The sequence below is a fragment of the Rhinolophus hipposideros genome (assembly GCF_964194185.1).
Source record: "Rhinolophus hipposideros genome assembly, chromosome: 5".
Lineage (NCBI taxonomy): Eukaryota > Metazoa > Chordata > Mammalia > Chiroptera > Rhinolophidae > Rhinolophus > Rhinolophus hipposideros.
This window is the reverse complement of record NC_138051.1, coordinates 56,842,273-56,856,328: the sequence shown is the minus strand read 5'-3', so window position 1 is coordinate 56,856,328 and position 14,056 is coordinate 56,842,273. Positions and strand designations below refer to the sequence as shown.

The window sequence follows — 14,056 nt, the reverse complement described above, 5'->3', positions numbered from 1 at the left end:
GAAAGCTATTGGCGATTTTACATACCAAGTTACCTTTCTTAGGAAACTAAAAATATTTTAAAGAACAGAAAAAAATAAAATTTAATTTTTCTTAGTTTTATTCCTCAAAGGCCCAGTTAAACATTTCTAGAGGACTCTTGAAGACAAGTTCTGCTTCTATCTAGACATAAATGAACTATGTACATGTGTCTTATTCTTTTCACTTTGTTAGAAGATAGGATAAAATAGTGTTTCATTCCTTGTAGAGTCATATTGAAATCATAATGATATATTGGTCAACTTGACCTTTTACTGTTAACTAATTATGACATAAACTACAGGGTAAGGAAAATTGCTTTCTTTTTTTTACCAAGATATAGAGAGATGCAATTATATTTATAAAATGTGCTGAATAATTTTTTTTATAAAGGCATCTCAAAATACAGGTTTTCTCAAAGTTTAATACTAGGAGTAGAATAGAATTTTAATTTATATGAAAGACAAATCTCCAACTATTTTCAGATTCTGAATGTTCCCACAATGGTTGGAGTACCATCTTACATAGTCATAATTCTATCTTTATGTCAGAATTATGTTTTTACCATCAAAAACAACCTCTCAGATTGACTGTTTCCTGAATGTATCAGGAGTCCTGTAACTATTCTAAATAAATTTATGAATTATTAATATGATAGTGCATTGGATTTTCATGTTGTAGAAATGTGGGAGTTTTCTTCAGTTATGCTCATTGACCATAACCACATATTATTTTCCCCATTGAATCCCATTATCTAAAGTATAATAAATAACACACTTATGTGATGATGCTATAAATCATTCATTCTTTATTTAGGGCTTATTAAAACTACTAGAAGGGACGATAGTCAATGTTCCCGAAAAGAATTCCCGCAAGCTACGTGGAGAAACGGTACAAGTTGATACAACAAACATCCTGTTTGTTGCATCTGGTGCTTTCAATGGTTTAGACAGAATCATCAGCAGGAGGAAAAATGAAAAGGTAAGTTTTTCTGATGGGTTAGTGGGATGGAGAGCATTTGCAGTTATAGAGGATGAATGCTCTGTTTCTGTTCTCATAACTGTTGCCTGCCAATTGTGGATTTTTAAGGTAGGCTTTCTTAGTGCATACCAAAAATATATTTCTAGTTATTTTTTAAATTTCAGAGTTGTAAATTGGAAGATTTATGAATATCATCTATATATGGGCATTTTTAAAGTATAACTTCATGATTTCAATTTTATATTTTATCTAAGGAGTTCTTTTATTATTTGAGGTAGGTGCTGTATTAGTAAAATTTCTATTCATTCCTCTTGCCCAATTCACTGGAGCTTAATGAAGAGCTTGTCTCCATTGCCCCTGCCCATAAAGTCTCTCATCGGTCACTGCTAACATTCCCAAATGGAGGGGAAAAGTTTGGGGTTTGGAGGAAGGGTTGTGAATCCCATAGTTTTATAGATGTTTCTTAAACAAACATTCTTATAAGCCTCGATTTTAACTGGAACTTTTTTCTTCATATCCTCAAGGTACATGCCCAGTACCTATTTGTTGACTGATTACAATAAAATGTAATATCAATATAGAAGCCCAAAACATACCTGTGTTTTCCATGTTTTTGTGTTTTGCTTAATAGCTAGCAACAAATGTTCCCTTTTATATAACATAATATTCTACCTAAAAGAATAGATCAGCTCATTGCTATATTGCTTGCTTTTAGTCTCCTTAGCCTTGCATGCACTAGTTTAGTAGTAATAAAAATATGCTGCTAATGGGACAGTTGCTTGTGATAGTTCCTTTATATAGACTAGATGAGAAAACTCTTATACAAATCCTAACAGAGTCACGTATTGCTGTTATTCCTCAGTACCAAACCTTATTCAGCATGGATAAGGTTATATTTTTATTTTTCATATTAGTTAATTTAAGGGTTTTTTTTTTCTTTTGAAATTCTGTATAAATTAGCCTAACAAATTAGAAAGAAGAAATTATTTCGGTGTGTGTATATGTGTGAAACAGAAAGGAGTAGATACTTTATTTTTGAAATTCTGTAACCAAAGGCAGGGAACATTTTCTGATAGTTATAATAATTCCAAAAAGAATTTGAAGCTAGAAACATGTAGAAAAGAATAGTTAAAAATAATGTCAGAAAAGCTATCAGAAACATGTAGAAGGAAGGTTTAGGTCATATGAGGTCTTCAGGAGAGATAAAGATTAAAAAAGAGTTTGCCATATAGATCTTTATGAAAAGGAGGCATAAGAGAATCTTGAACAGTGATTTTATAGAGGATTAAACTTGTCATGTGACTACTGTTTTTGACAACCTTCACTGAAAGCCAGGGGTACAGTATTAAATAATGTACCTGTATTCTAACCATATCAAACTGCTGCAGTCCTAAGTTTTATTCCTCTTGCCCTGCTTATGTTGTCTACTACTGCAGTCTAGTTGGCAAATACGTGTTCATCTTTTAAGACTCAGCCGCCCGTTAAATGATTAGGCAGTTCCTCTGTGAAGATTTTCTTGATCACCTTCTGCCTTCACGCCCCTGTATGTGCCTCTTGTCCTGCTTTCCATGCCACTATTCCCTGTGCAGTTGTCCTTCACTGCACATAGGATCCTTGAATATCTTCATGTGTTCTCACTCTAAGTAAGCTCTTTTAGAGTAAGGGCTGTCTTTGGGTTTATATCCCCAATGTTTTATAATATGCTTAATAAATGTTTATATAATAAATAGTATATATTTATTACTATATACCCTTATATATATGTTTAGTAAATGTTTAAATTATTGAAAGAAAGGTGCAGCTTGCTTTCTGATACACTAACTGTCCACGTACACAGCTTAGTGAATCAGTGGAATTGATTTTTTTTTTTAAAGATTTTATTGGGGAGAGGAAACAGGACTTTATTGCAGGACTTTATTGTGTGTACTTACAGGACTGTTTCCAAGTCAAGTTGTTGTCCTTTCAGTCTTAGTTGTGGAGGGCGCAGCTCAGCTCCAGGTCCAGTTGCTGTTGTTAGTTACAGGGGGCGCAGCCCACCATCCCTTGCAGGAATCGAGTTGAACTGGCAACCGTGTGGTTGCGATTCTGTACTCCAACTAACTGAGCCATTTGGGAGCTCAGCGGCAGCTCAGCTCAAGGTGCCATGTTCAATCTTAGTTGCAGGGGACAGAGCCCACCATCCCTTGTGGGAGTTGAACCGGCAACCTTGTGGTTGAGATTCCGTACTCCAACCAACTGAACCATCTGGGAGCTCAGTGGCAGCTCAGCTCAAGGTGCCGTGTTCAATCTTAGTTGCACGGGGCGGAGCCCACCATCCCTTGCAGGAGTCAAGGAATCGAACCAGCTACCTTGTGGTTGAGAGCGCACAGGCCCATATGGGAATCAAACTGACAGCCTTCGGCATTAGGAGCACGGAGCTCCAACCGCCTGAGTCACTGGGCCAGGCCCCTGATTTTTAACTTAAGCTATTTTCTCACACATCATGTGCTTCTCTTATACTTTTGACAAAAGCTATACTATGTATCAAAATTAAACTTTCTGATAATTTCCAAGAGTATGGTGGTTCTTTTATATGGATTTAAGCAAGATTCGTACACCTTAGATACCCAACCTTTTGCAGCAAAGTTAGCGTTTTTGTTTGATGTCATCCTTATATGTTCTTTCTAAAATCTAATATTAAACTATTCTGATTCGTAGGTTGAAGTATGCAATCACAAATCATGATTTTAATAGAATGCTTAGCAGTGACTAAGACACTTGTGGATAATTTTTTTGTGAGGCTGCTTTTCCATAGGCACTACTCCTATTTACAGTATTACAAAATTAATTTTGGTTACACAATGAATACTATCTCTATTTTCATAGTTCTTACACATTTTGGAAACCACACTAGTCTAGAGGTCTTTTAAAAACCCTGCAGCATCATTATCTGAGTTCTAAGGGAGTTCCCTTCATAGTTCTTACTTATCTACTTTTACTACTAGGATTCATTCTTTGAGCATTAGTTGTTATATAGTAGTTAGGTTCTCATTTCTGAAAGCAGATAGACCTGAGTTCCAATCCTGACTTTACCATTTATAGCAATGAGAACTTGGTCAAAGTACTTAACCTCCCTAGGCCCATGTTTTTCATTTATAAAATGTGAATGATAATAGAAATTTCTCCTGTTGCAAAGATCACGTGAGATATGCATGCAAAGTACTTGGTACAATGCAACTTCATTCTGCTATTTATAGTATCTGTCTTTTCTTTGGCAGTATCTTGGATTTGGAACACCATCTAATCTGGGGAAAGGCAGAAGGGCTGCAGCTGCTGCAGACCTTGCTAATCGAAGTGGCGAATCAAATACTCACCAAGACATTGAAGAAAAAGATCGATTATTACGTCATGTAGAAGCCAGAGATCTCATTGAATTTGGCATGATTCCTGAGTTTGTGGGACGGTTGCCTGTGGTAGTTCCTTTGCATAGCCTAGACGAGAAAACACTTGTACAAATACTAACCGAACCACGTAATGCTGTCATTCCTCAGTACCAGGCCTTATTCAGCATGGATAAGGTTAGATTTTTATTTTTTATACTTAGTTAATTTATGAGTTTTTGCTAGTGAAACTGCATAAATTAGCATAGGACATAAAAAAGCAATCCTGCTTTTCATCTGAAATAGCACCCTATTCCTCATTAAATATGGATCTCAGAATCAGGAAAGGTACATTTAGGAGTTGGCTTTATTATTTTTCCTAACTAAAATCATCATTGTATCTTAAAGTCCAAGGATATATATAGAAATTATTCCAGTATATAAAAATTATTCCAGCAGCCTACTCTCAACCCCTCAAACCAGACACACGGGATTATCCTTTTAGCCTTGATATCCTAAATGCATTTGTTGTGACGTACCGTGTGTACTTTTGTATGCTTTTTTCTATAAAGTTTTATTAGCTCCCACATGTACTCTTCTGCAGCTAGAAACCTGGAGGTCACTCAAGCCCACATATCCAATCAGAAAGCAAATGATTTGCTTTTTATGAACTTAGTGTCTCTTAAATATCAGTCCCATTCTCTCCATTGCCACTGCCACTACCTCAAGTCAGACTCCTTTATCATTCTTCACCTTGACCCATGCATTTGGATTCTAGTTGGTTTTCCTGTTTCAAGTCTCTCTGACCATCACCACCAAAATATCATTATTTTTCACTTTACTTTCAGAGTAGATCATTTTTAAATTAATGAGCACAGTGCCCAGTAAACAGATACTAAGTTTTTAATAAACATTTATTGAATGAATAAACACAAAGCTATTATTTACTCCCCTTCTTAAAATCCTTCAGTGGCCGTATGTAGATGCCCCCACTTTGGTGTTCCCTTAGCACTGTGTGCGTACACTGTGTTGTAACTGCTAGTTTGCTGATTTGTCACCAACCAATAGACTAAGTTCCTTGAAGGCAGAGGGTGTCTAATTCATCATTCTGTCTCTTAATATATAAACACACAGGGGTTCAATAAGTGTTGAATAAAGTCCTAGAAAGTCCATGTTCATCAAGAAAAAAAAAACCTCTTCAAAGACTAAGGACAAGCTTATAATTCATAATACTGATACCTTCTTATAGGTTATTTTACAGAAACTAGTGGTGGTTCTTGAAGGCAAGGTTTTGAAAAACCATGAGATATAAAATACGTCAATTAAGTTTAACATTTTTCTAGGGTTAGAAATTAATAACCAAAAGTTGTTTAATACCAAGATCTTGTGAATTCTGATGTTCCAAAATAGTGGGATTTTTTTTTTTTTTTTTGGTATATTCTCAATAATTTGAACTCTACTATTTTGAAATGGTGGTAATATAGAGACTCGTCTAAAGTTTTATCTTTGTTCTATAGGGTAAGAGGGCTAGTAACACTTTTTAAAATGTATGTTTTCTAGTAATAAATTGATAGTCTAAAAGTTCTTTCGTCTGAAAGGGGTAGAATCAGTCAAGACAAAGATTCTGGCCTTGTGTTTCTAAGTACATATTAGTGAATCAGTGTACTTAACCCTCTGGAACTTTTCTCTGTAAAGTCAGGGCATTGGTCCCTTCTTTTTCTAAAAACAAGAATGGTGGTGGGTAGTAATAATTAATAGATCAAACGCTGTATGGTTATATTAGGAAACTATCACCAAGTATTATCTGAGTTCTCATTTGTTTTGAATATATTTGTAGTGCGAACTGAATGTTACCGAGGATGCTTTGAAAGCCATAGCCAGGTTGGCATTGGAACGCAAAACAGGCGCACGAGGCCTTCGGTCCATAATGGTAAGTTGCTATTATTATACAACATTAGATTATTTCTTTATTTGAGTTTTGAGAATATGAAGCCTCCATGTTTTTCCTTTGGAAACATATCCAGAGAATTAATTGGCCAAGTGTTTTCTGTGATTTTTTTTTTTTTGTCACAGATTATATTTTTCTTCTTTCTGAAAAGAAACTTTAAGGTGTTTGCAACAAAGGACACACATAATATTAATGAAGTAGAGTAAATCAGGATCAAAGGAGGGAGATTTTCAGAAAATTCTATACAGGCCTTTTACCTAAGCCACAGAGTGCTTTCTCAGACCCATTGAAATACTCATTCTTCTTGTTTGTTTGTTTGAAATTAAGTTGCAGATAGGATAACATTGTATCCCTAAATTCTCCAGTGTGATATGAACTCACTATTTTTTTATTTTGTAGTAAGTCCTAGAGACTCAGCTTATTTTCAGCCACCTTAGATTTCTCTCCCTTATTGGCAAGGTCTGGCTAGACAATGCCAGTTTGCCTACATACTCCCAAAGCAAGTGCATGTTCCTGTTCTCTGTTTAAGGATTTCACTGCTTAAGTTACTTATCTCAATAGGACTTTTTTATTGGAACTACACTTCCATCACAGAGAGGCTGAGATTATACTCTGTAATGAAGACCTAGACTTTAGGTGTTACTGATTAAGGACAGATTTATATAAATATGCAAACTAGAATAGTAGGTGAGAGAGTTGACTTTTTAAAGGAAATCTGATGTGTTCAGTCAGTATTTTTCTTAAAATGGAATATAATCCAGCCCCTACTTATAGGCTTACCTGGTTTTCTTTAGTAAACAACTTTAGATCTACTGCAGCACTTGAGACAAATGCTTATTTGAAGTCATTCAAAATTGAAGAGCTTGGTAGAGATGGTTTAGGATCAAATAATTTTCAAAGTAAGGATTACCAGTTCACTTCCTTAGTCATAGAATATGCCAGGAGTGCTTCTGTGAAACATCTGAATCCAAAAGTATATTCTTTTGTGTATGCATGGTGACCTACGTAGGTAGAACTACTGTGTTTCCTCGAAAATAAGACCTAGCCAGACCATCAGCTCTAATGCATCTTTTGGAGCAAAAATTAATATGAAACCTGGTCTTATTTTACTATAATATAAGACCAAGTATAATATGGTATGGTATGGTATGGTATGGTATAATATGGTGTAATATAGTATAACATATAAATAGTACAGACAAATAGCCTACCTTATAGAATGACTTCTCTCTGAATTTAGTTAGAATCTGTTTTAAAATGAAGAATATGAAAGCTTTTACATTGACTTTTTCAACATTCAGTTCCTGGTGCATAATAGGAACTCAGTAATATTTTCTGAGTTAATGACTTAGATTTGTGGCCTTTAGAATACAAGTATTTTGTGTGTAACTTACGTTTTCCGTGTCATTCATTACTTTTTCTTTAGGAAAAGCTGTTACTAGAACCAATGTTCGAAGTCCCTAATTCTGATATTGTATGTGTGGAGGTTAACAAAGAAGTAGTAGAAGGAAAAAAGGAACCAGGATACATCCGGTAATGTGTATTGTCAAACTAGAACACATCTAAAACTTGACATCAGCTCTTTATTTCTATGGTTTATTGGTCTTTCATAAAAATTGCATTAAAATCCGTATAATCATAAGGGAAGCAATCTCATAAATTTTCTATAGAAAAATGCTCTAATTTTGGTTCACAAAATATTTTGTGAGTCTTTTTGAAAATTGATCTTCAAAATTAGCCTTCACTTTTTTCTCCTGAAGAAGTATCAAAAGAGACGTAGAAATCATCCAAATGAAGAGATTTAAATGAACTTTGTTGCTAATTCTGTAATTTGTGAATGATTTGTTTCATGTCTTTCACAAGACCAAAACGTAATTTTTTGGTCTTGTGACATAATTTTTCTCTCATTTGTATCATAACAATTGACAAATTTGACACATCTTTTACTGCTTTAATTTTATCTTTATTCCGGGGATCTAGCCCTTCTTGTAAAGGGCTAGATAAATGTTTTAGGGCCATACAGTCTGTACTGCAGCTACTCACACTGCCCTCATAGCATGATAGCAGCCATAGACAATCTGTAAATGAATGACCAAGTCTGTGTTCCAGTAAATCTTTATTTACAAAAACAGATGATGAGCCATATTTGGACTGTAGGCTATAGTTTACTGAGTTGATGTATTCAATAAATATTTATTATACAATGCTTGACATTAATGTTACTTACACAAAAACTAGGTTTCTGATTTAACTGTCTCAAGGCATGTTTTGTTTGCTTATGTTCTAAGGTATTTTGGAGGCAGTTGATTGGTTTTGAACAACCTTAGTTATTCATAGAGACACAATTTTTTGTTGTTATTGTCTAATGACAATATATAAAGGAATTATGGTCTTTATTATAATTTTATAATTATAGTTTTGACTCATTTGAGTCAAGTCAGATTTGGTCAGAAGCTGTCATCTTCTTTACCATAGACATATGTTAAATGTCAAGCATTTGAGTTGAAATAACAGACTCTAATTTTGGTGGAGACACGGATTTTTTAAGCCTTCACAATTGAAGCTTGTCAGTTTGTCTCAGTAATATATTTGTTCGGGAAAATTACTTGCAGCTCTTGGTTGTGTGGTCTTACGTCTGTCTTTCCCATATTTTACCACTAAGCAACCTTAATATTAAAAGTGCTCTTAATATTTTCTTTTTTTTGGTCTGACTTTTCTAGTGAGGTCAACTAACTTATTGAGTCTAGAAATATTGTGTTTATGCCTCATTTTTTATTAAAAAAATGAAAAACGGATGGCTTTTCATTGCAGGGCTCCAACAAAAGAGTCCTCTGAGGAGGAGTATGACTCTGGGGTGGAAGAAGAAGGGTGGCCTCGCCAAGCAGATGCTGCAAACCGCTGACCTGTCAGATGTCTGTCCTGTCTATAAAGCTCTTCCTTCTTGTGTTTAGGATCATAACTGTCTCCACAGTCTGACATTAAAAGCATTGGATCTGTCTTGGATATCATACATGGTCAGAAGCCTTTAGGATAAAAATCAGATCATGTATATTAGGTAACATTACATTGATTTATATGGAGGACATTATGTGGACTTTAATGACATAATGTTCAGAGATAAAAATGTATATTATTTTGGTTCAGTTTTTTAAAAATATGCTTAAACATAATTCTTAGGAGTTCTTTTAAGTAATGCAGGTGTTGCAATGACTGGATTTTACAATAATGTTACTCTACAAATGGGAAAATAAATTCTTTAAAATTGAAGATTGGGATACCATTCTTTAGTTTAACCTTTTCTACCCATAGTTGTTTCCTGAAACTATTAGAATTTTATTCATCTTAAAAATTGGAAAGGGTAGTTTCCAAATAGTTAAAAATTTCATGGAAAATATACCTCAGAGAACCATATTTTAATGATTTGTTTAGCTGTATTCTTAGTCTTACCTACTAATGCATGACACTAACTTCCCAATTGGTACTATAAAAAAGGCCATTCTCCTGCTGACTTGTCTGATTTATTTGCCATCTTTAATACATTTTAGTATCATGAGTGAACAGATGGAATGGAAGTCTGCCTTATTAAACTTCAGAAAAAGACTACACATAATTCTAAAAGTAGCATGCAGCATCAGTCATGATAACAGCTGTGTGCTGAACTAAATAAAATATCCTAATATTGTGCACTTACCTAAAGTGCTCAGCTAGTTATTTTTTTATTTTTTTTCATGCTGGCTTTTGTCTAATTCTTTGGCTTTGTAGAACATTAAAAACCTGTGCTTTGCTATCAGCAGAAATGAATGTGTTCACACACACTAAAATATAAGTTATTAATCTTCATTATGTAACAAAACTAAACTAGGGGCAATTTTGGGGGCTTAAAAATGAAAATGATTTGTTTTCATAAATATTAAAATATTTGGGTGCATTTTAGCTTTTTCTTTTCTGCTATAATGTTGATACAATTTACTATTCATTCAGTTCAAACTTACTTGAAATGGCTTAAATCAGAGTACATAGAAATATTTGTTTTTATTTTTCGGTTTATAGACCCTTGAGTTTTCCTTTAACCCCCTTTTTCTTAGGAAGATAACCATCAACTATTAGCAAATTCTAAATCCTGTTGAAGAGTTGCGCTTTCTATGATGTAATAAGAGATGTGAGATCGCTATTTATGGCTGAGGTAGGACCAGAAATGCACTTTCGCAGAGATTTAAGCCTGGTTACTACAGTATGGAACAGATATCCTTCTTAGTCTCCCTAGCAATGGTTAAACTTTTTCTCAGGAAGCCTTTCATGTTATAATTGTTCATTATCTTCCACTATGGCATCATCATTTTCCTTTTTGTAGAGTGAAAATTGGAGTAGCTACTAAATATATTAAGGATAATCCTCCAGAAATGGACTGGGAGATGTTTTAGTCACAACTTACATTTGTTTTTGGAAGTTGTTAACAAAGCATAAATCGATGTTTTTAAATCAAACACAACTGAGTATTAGCTACGATTTGTATCTTGAAACTTATGTTTTGTCATTTGAATAAAACAAAAGGACTAAATGAAAGCCAGTGTGGTGGTGTGTCCATAATGCAGTGCCATTTTTAAAAGGACACAGATATGAACTGCTTTATTCTAGTGATTGGTTAATCCTTGGCACTTTCATATCCCTCCAGTAAATTCTAATTGCAGATTCGACAGACAAAAGTCTGTTATTAAAGTTTATGTTAAATATTTATTGAAAATCCTTACTTAAATATTCTGCATGGGCCCCATATGAGGGACACAGACCAAGCTTTTCATGAAGTTTACTAGTGTAGTAGGGGAAGCCAACACAAGCATCACTGCATTTTAATAATGTAAGTGAGGTAGTTACCAGGTGTGGTGGCCCGAAAGGTAGTGGTCCAGATGGATATGGAACAAGTAGAAATTTTCCAGAAAGCAGTAATGAAAATTAGATCAAAATCTCAGAGATGTGAAACAACTAGGAAACTTTAGGAGTTGAGAAATATGCAGCAGATATGACTTCATGTTACTGCTCTGAGATGACCATGTACTATATTCTCTCTCCTCTTCATTCAACTGAGGACTTTGCCTCATATTTCACCGAGAAATGATCAGAAGATGTAAGTTGTCTTCCCATCATCAAATCTATAAATCTCCGTTTCAGCACCCAACCTTTTTTCTCTAGTTACAGCCGAAGAATCCCTGTTACCAAACTCAGTCACTCTGCATCATTATGAGGGGATCCCATCATCCTCTCTCATTCCTCAAGGCCTTTAGTTTTTTTGTTAGTATCTCTACTACATGAATATTCATCTCCTTCCTTCTGAATCATTCCCAGCAGCACCTAGACACTGCCTACTATTTCCTGGCCTATAGCAAACGTCGCAAGTTTATTTTTCACTTGTTTGTCTTTCCGACTATACCATAAGTTTTACTAGGGTGAAGACTATGCCTGTTTTGTTAACTAAAAGCACCCACCATAGTACTTTGTATATTTGGTGCTCCATACACTTTGAAACAAATAATAGAATATCTTGTATGCCGGGTTAAGTTGTAATTTGATGCAGAAATTATTAAAAGAGTTTAAAGCAGAAAACTTGGACATAATTAGCTGTGTTTTAGATTGTTGGGAAGGGGAGGCTCTGAGGAAAATGGGGAAAAACATGACTAGAGGCCTATTCCTGGACATTTCTCTAGCACTTGCCCGTCTATGTCCTACCTCATCACTTTCTTCCTGTCTTTCAGATCAATTGTCGGCATACAAACAAAACACAACTTCCTGAGCCCACATCCCCTCCATAGTAAACTTAAGGCTAAGGTTGGCCTGGCTGTTTCCAGTTCCCTTCCAGGCTTTGGTTCGGAGTGAGATAACAAGCTATTGGGAGGTTTTGCACAGAGATACGACATAATCTGACTTAAGTTTTGAAAGACCATTCTGGTTGCAGTGCAAGTGAACAGACTAGAGGAACAGGATCTAATCAGGGACACTGGAGCTATTATAATAAGCCTGCCAGGGTATGATGGCGTGGACTAATGTCGTTGCAGGAGAAGTGGAAGAGAGGTAGGTATTTTTGCAAATGCGATGAAAAGTGGTATCCCATGTTCTTCAATGGGGAAACTCAGTATTATAAAGATGTCTGTTATCCTTACATTAATTTATATATCCAGTATTCCAATAAAAATACCAGTAAGTTTTAAAATTGAAACTAGGCAAGTGTGTATGGAAAAATAAAAATGGTAAACAAGCAAAGCGATAATGTACACTCATGTAGTGCTTACTCTGTGTTACACTTCATTTAATGCAACAACTCTGTGAGTTAGTTTCTATTACCAACCCTTATAGATGAAGAAACAAGCCTGGTGGTTAAGTAGCTTTCCCAAGGTCACACAACTAGTAACAGCCAAGGTTTAACCCCAGGTAGACTGATTCCAGAGTCTCTCCACTTAACCAACACACTGAAAGAATGAGGAGGTGCTGCCTCTCCTAATTTATACACACACACACACACACGTTAGTGCAAAAGTATTATAATTGCAGTTTAACAGGTTAACAATTGCAAAAACCGCAATTATTTTTGTACCAACCTAATATATATATATATTCATGCTTTAAAAATTTAAGTGTGTACCGTTGTATGAGTGAACAGATCAATGGAAAAAAATGTAAATTCTAGAAATCCCAAATATATTTGGGAATTTAATATTGGAAATGGTGATACTTCAAATTAGGAAACGTATTCAATAAATGGGAATGACTACTGAGTATCTACCTAGAAAATACCAAGTTATAGCCATACCTTACTTAAATTTTTTAAGAAAAACTGAAGCCCTTGGAGATACTGTGGATGCCTGATCATGGCATTGTACACCAGAAGCAAACATTAATGAATGCCAACTATAATTTTATATATATAATGTGATGGCTCCGTGTGAGGTCGGAGGGATAGTGGATGGGGGGAGGGGGATCACAGTGTGAGGGATATAAATGATGAACGTCTAAGTATTACCTTGTCTTGTACACCTGAAACTAATAAATTAAAAAAAAAGAAAAAAAAAAGAAAAATTGAAGCCTTTAAATATGTAGAGTATTACATGATACATAGGATACAAGTATTATGTAGAGTATTACAAAGAATTTCTGAGAAATATGAGAGGTCCCTTGGGAAGGTGGGTCAGGCACTGATTGGTTCTTTTCATGGTATTGAAATGGACTCTTACCCAAGGGGTCATCCATTACTTTTGTTTTTAAAAGTAAAGATAGAATCCTCTTAAGATGAAAAGACAAGCTATCAATTGGGAGAAAATATTGGCAAGCTATTTTCTAGCATGTAGAATATATAAAGAACTGAAATCTCAACAGTAAAGTAACAATCCGATTAGAAATGGGCAAAAGACGTGATCAGACATTTCAGTGAAGAGGATATACAGATGGCAGATAAGCATATGAAAAGATGTTCAACATAATCATTAAGGAAGTGCAAATTAAAACCACAATGCAATATCACTACATACTTGTCAGGATGTCTAAAAAACAGAAACATGGCAAAAAGAGTTCAGAGAAACTGTTAAGTAGATCACTCATCTATTGCAGGTGGGAATGTACAATGGTACAGCTGCTCTGGAAAACAATTTGGCATTTTTAAAAATAACTAAACATGCAAGTGCCATATGGCCCAGCAATTGCATTCATGGACGTTTTCCAGAGAAATTAAGGTTTATGTTCACACGAAAACGTACGTATATAAATTTT

General features: G+C 34.9%; 1 protein-coding gene across 1 annotated transcript in view; it reads left to right on the top strand.

The window, feature by feature from the left end:
• CLPX (caseinolytic mitochondrial matrix peptidase chaperone subunit X) overlaps nt 1–12,559 on the top strand; it is a 37,312-nt gene extending 24,753 nt beyond the window's left edge. Inside the window, exons 10-14 of the mRNA XM_081049952.1 lie at nt 833–997; nt 4,255–4,554; nt 6,194–6,286; nt 7,731–7,837; nt 9,116–12,559. Of these exons, the coding sequence (XP_080906078.1) occupies nt 833–997; nt 4,255–4,554; nt 6,194–6,286; nt 7,731–7,837; nt 9,116–9,206 (756 nt within the window). The 3' untranslated portion in view covers nt 9,207–12,559. The remainder of the gene's footprint in view (nt 1–832; nt 998–4,254; nt 4,555–6,193; nt 6,287–7,730; nt 7,838–9,115) is intronic.
• Nucleotides 12,560–14,056: the final 1,497 nt, after the last annotated feature.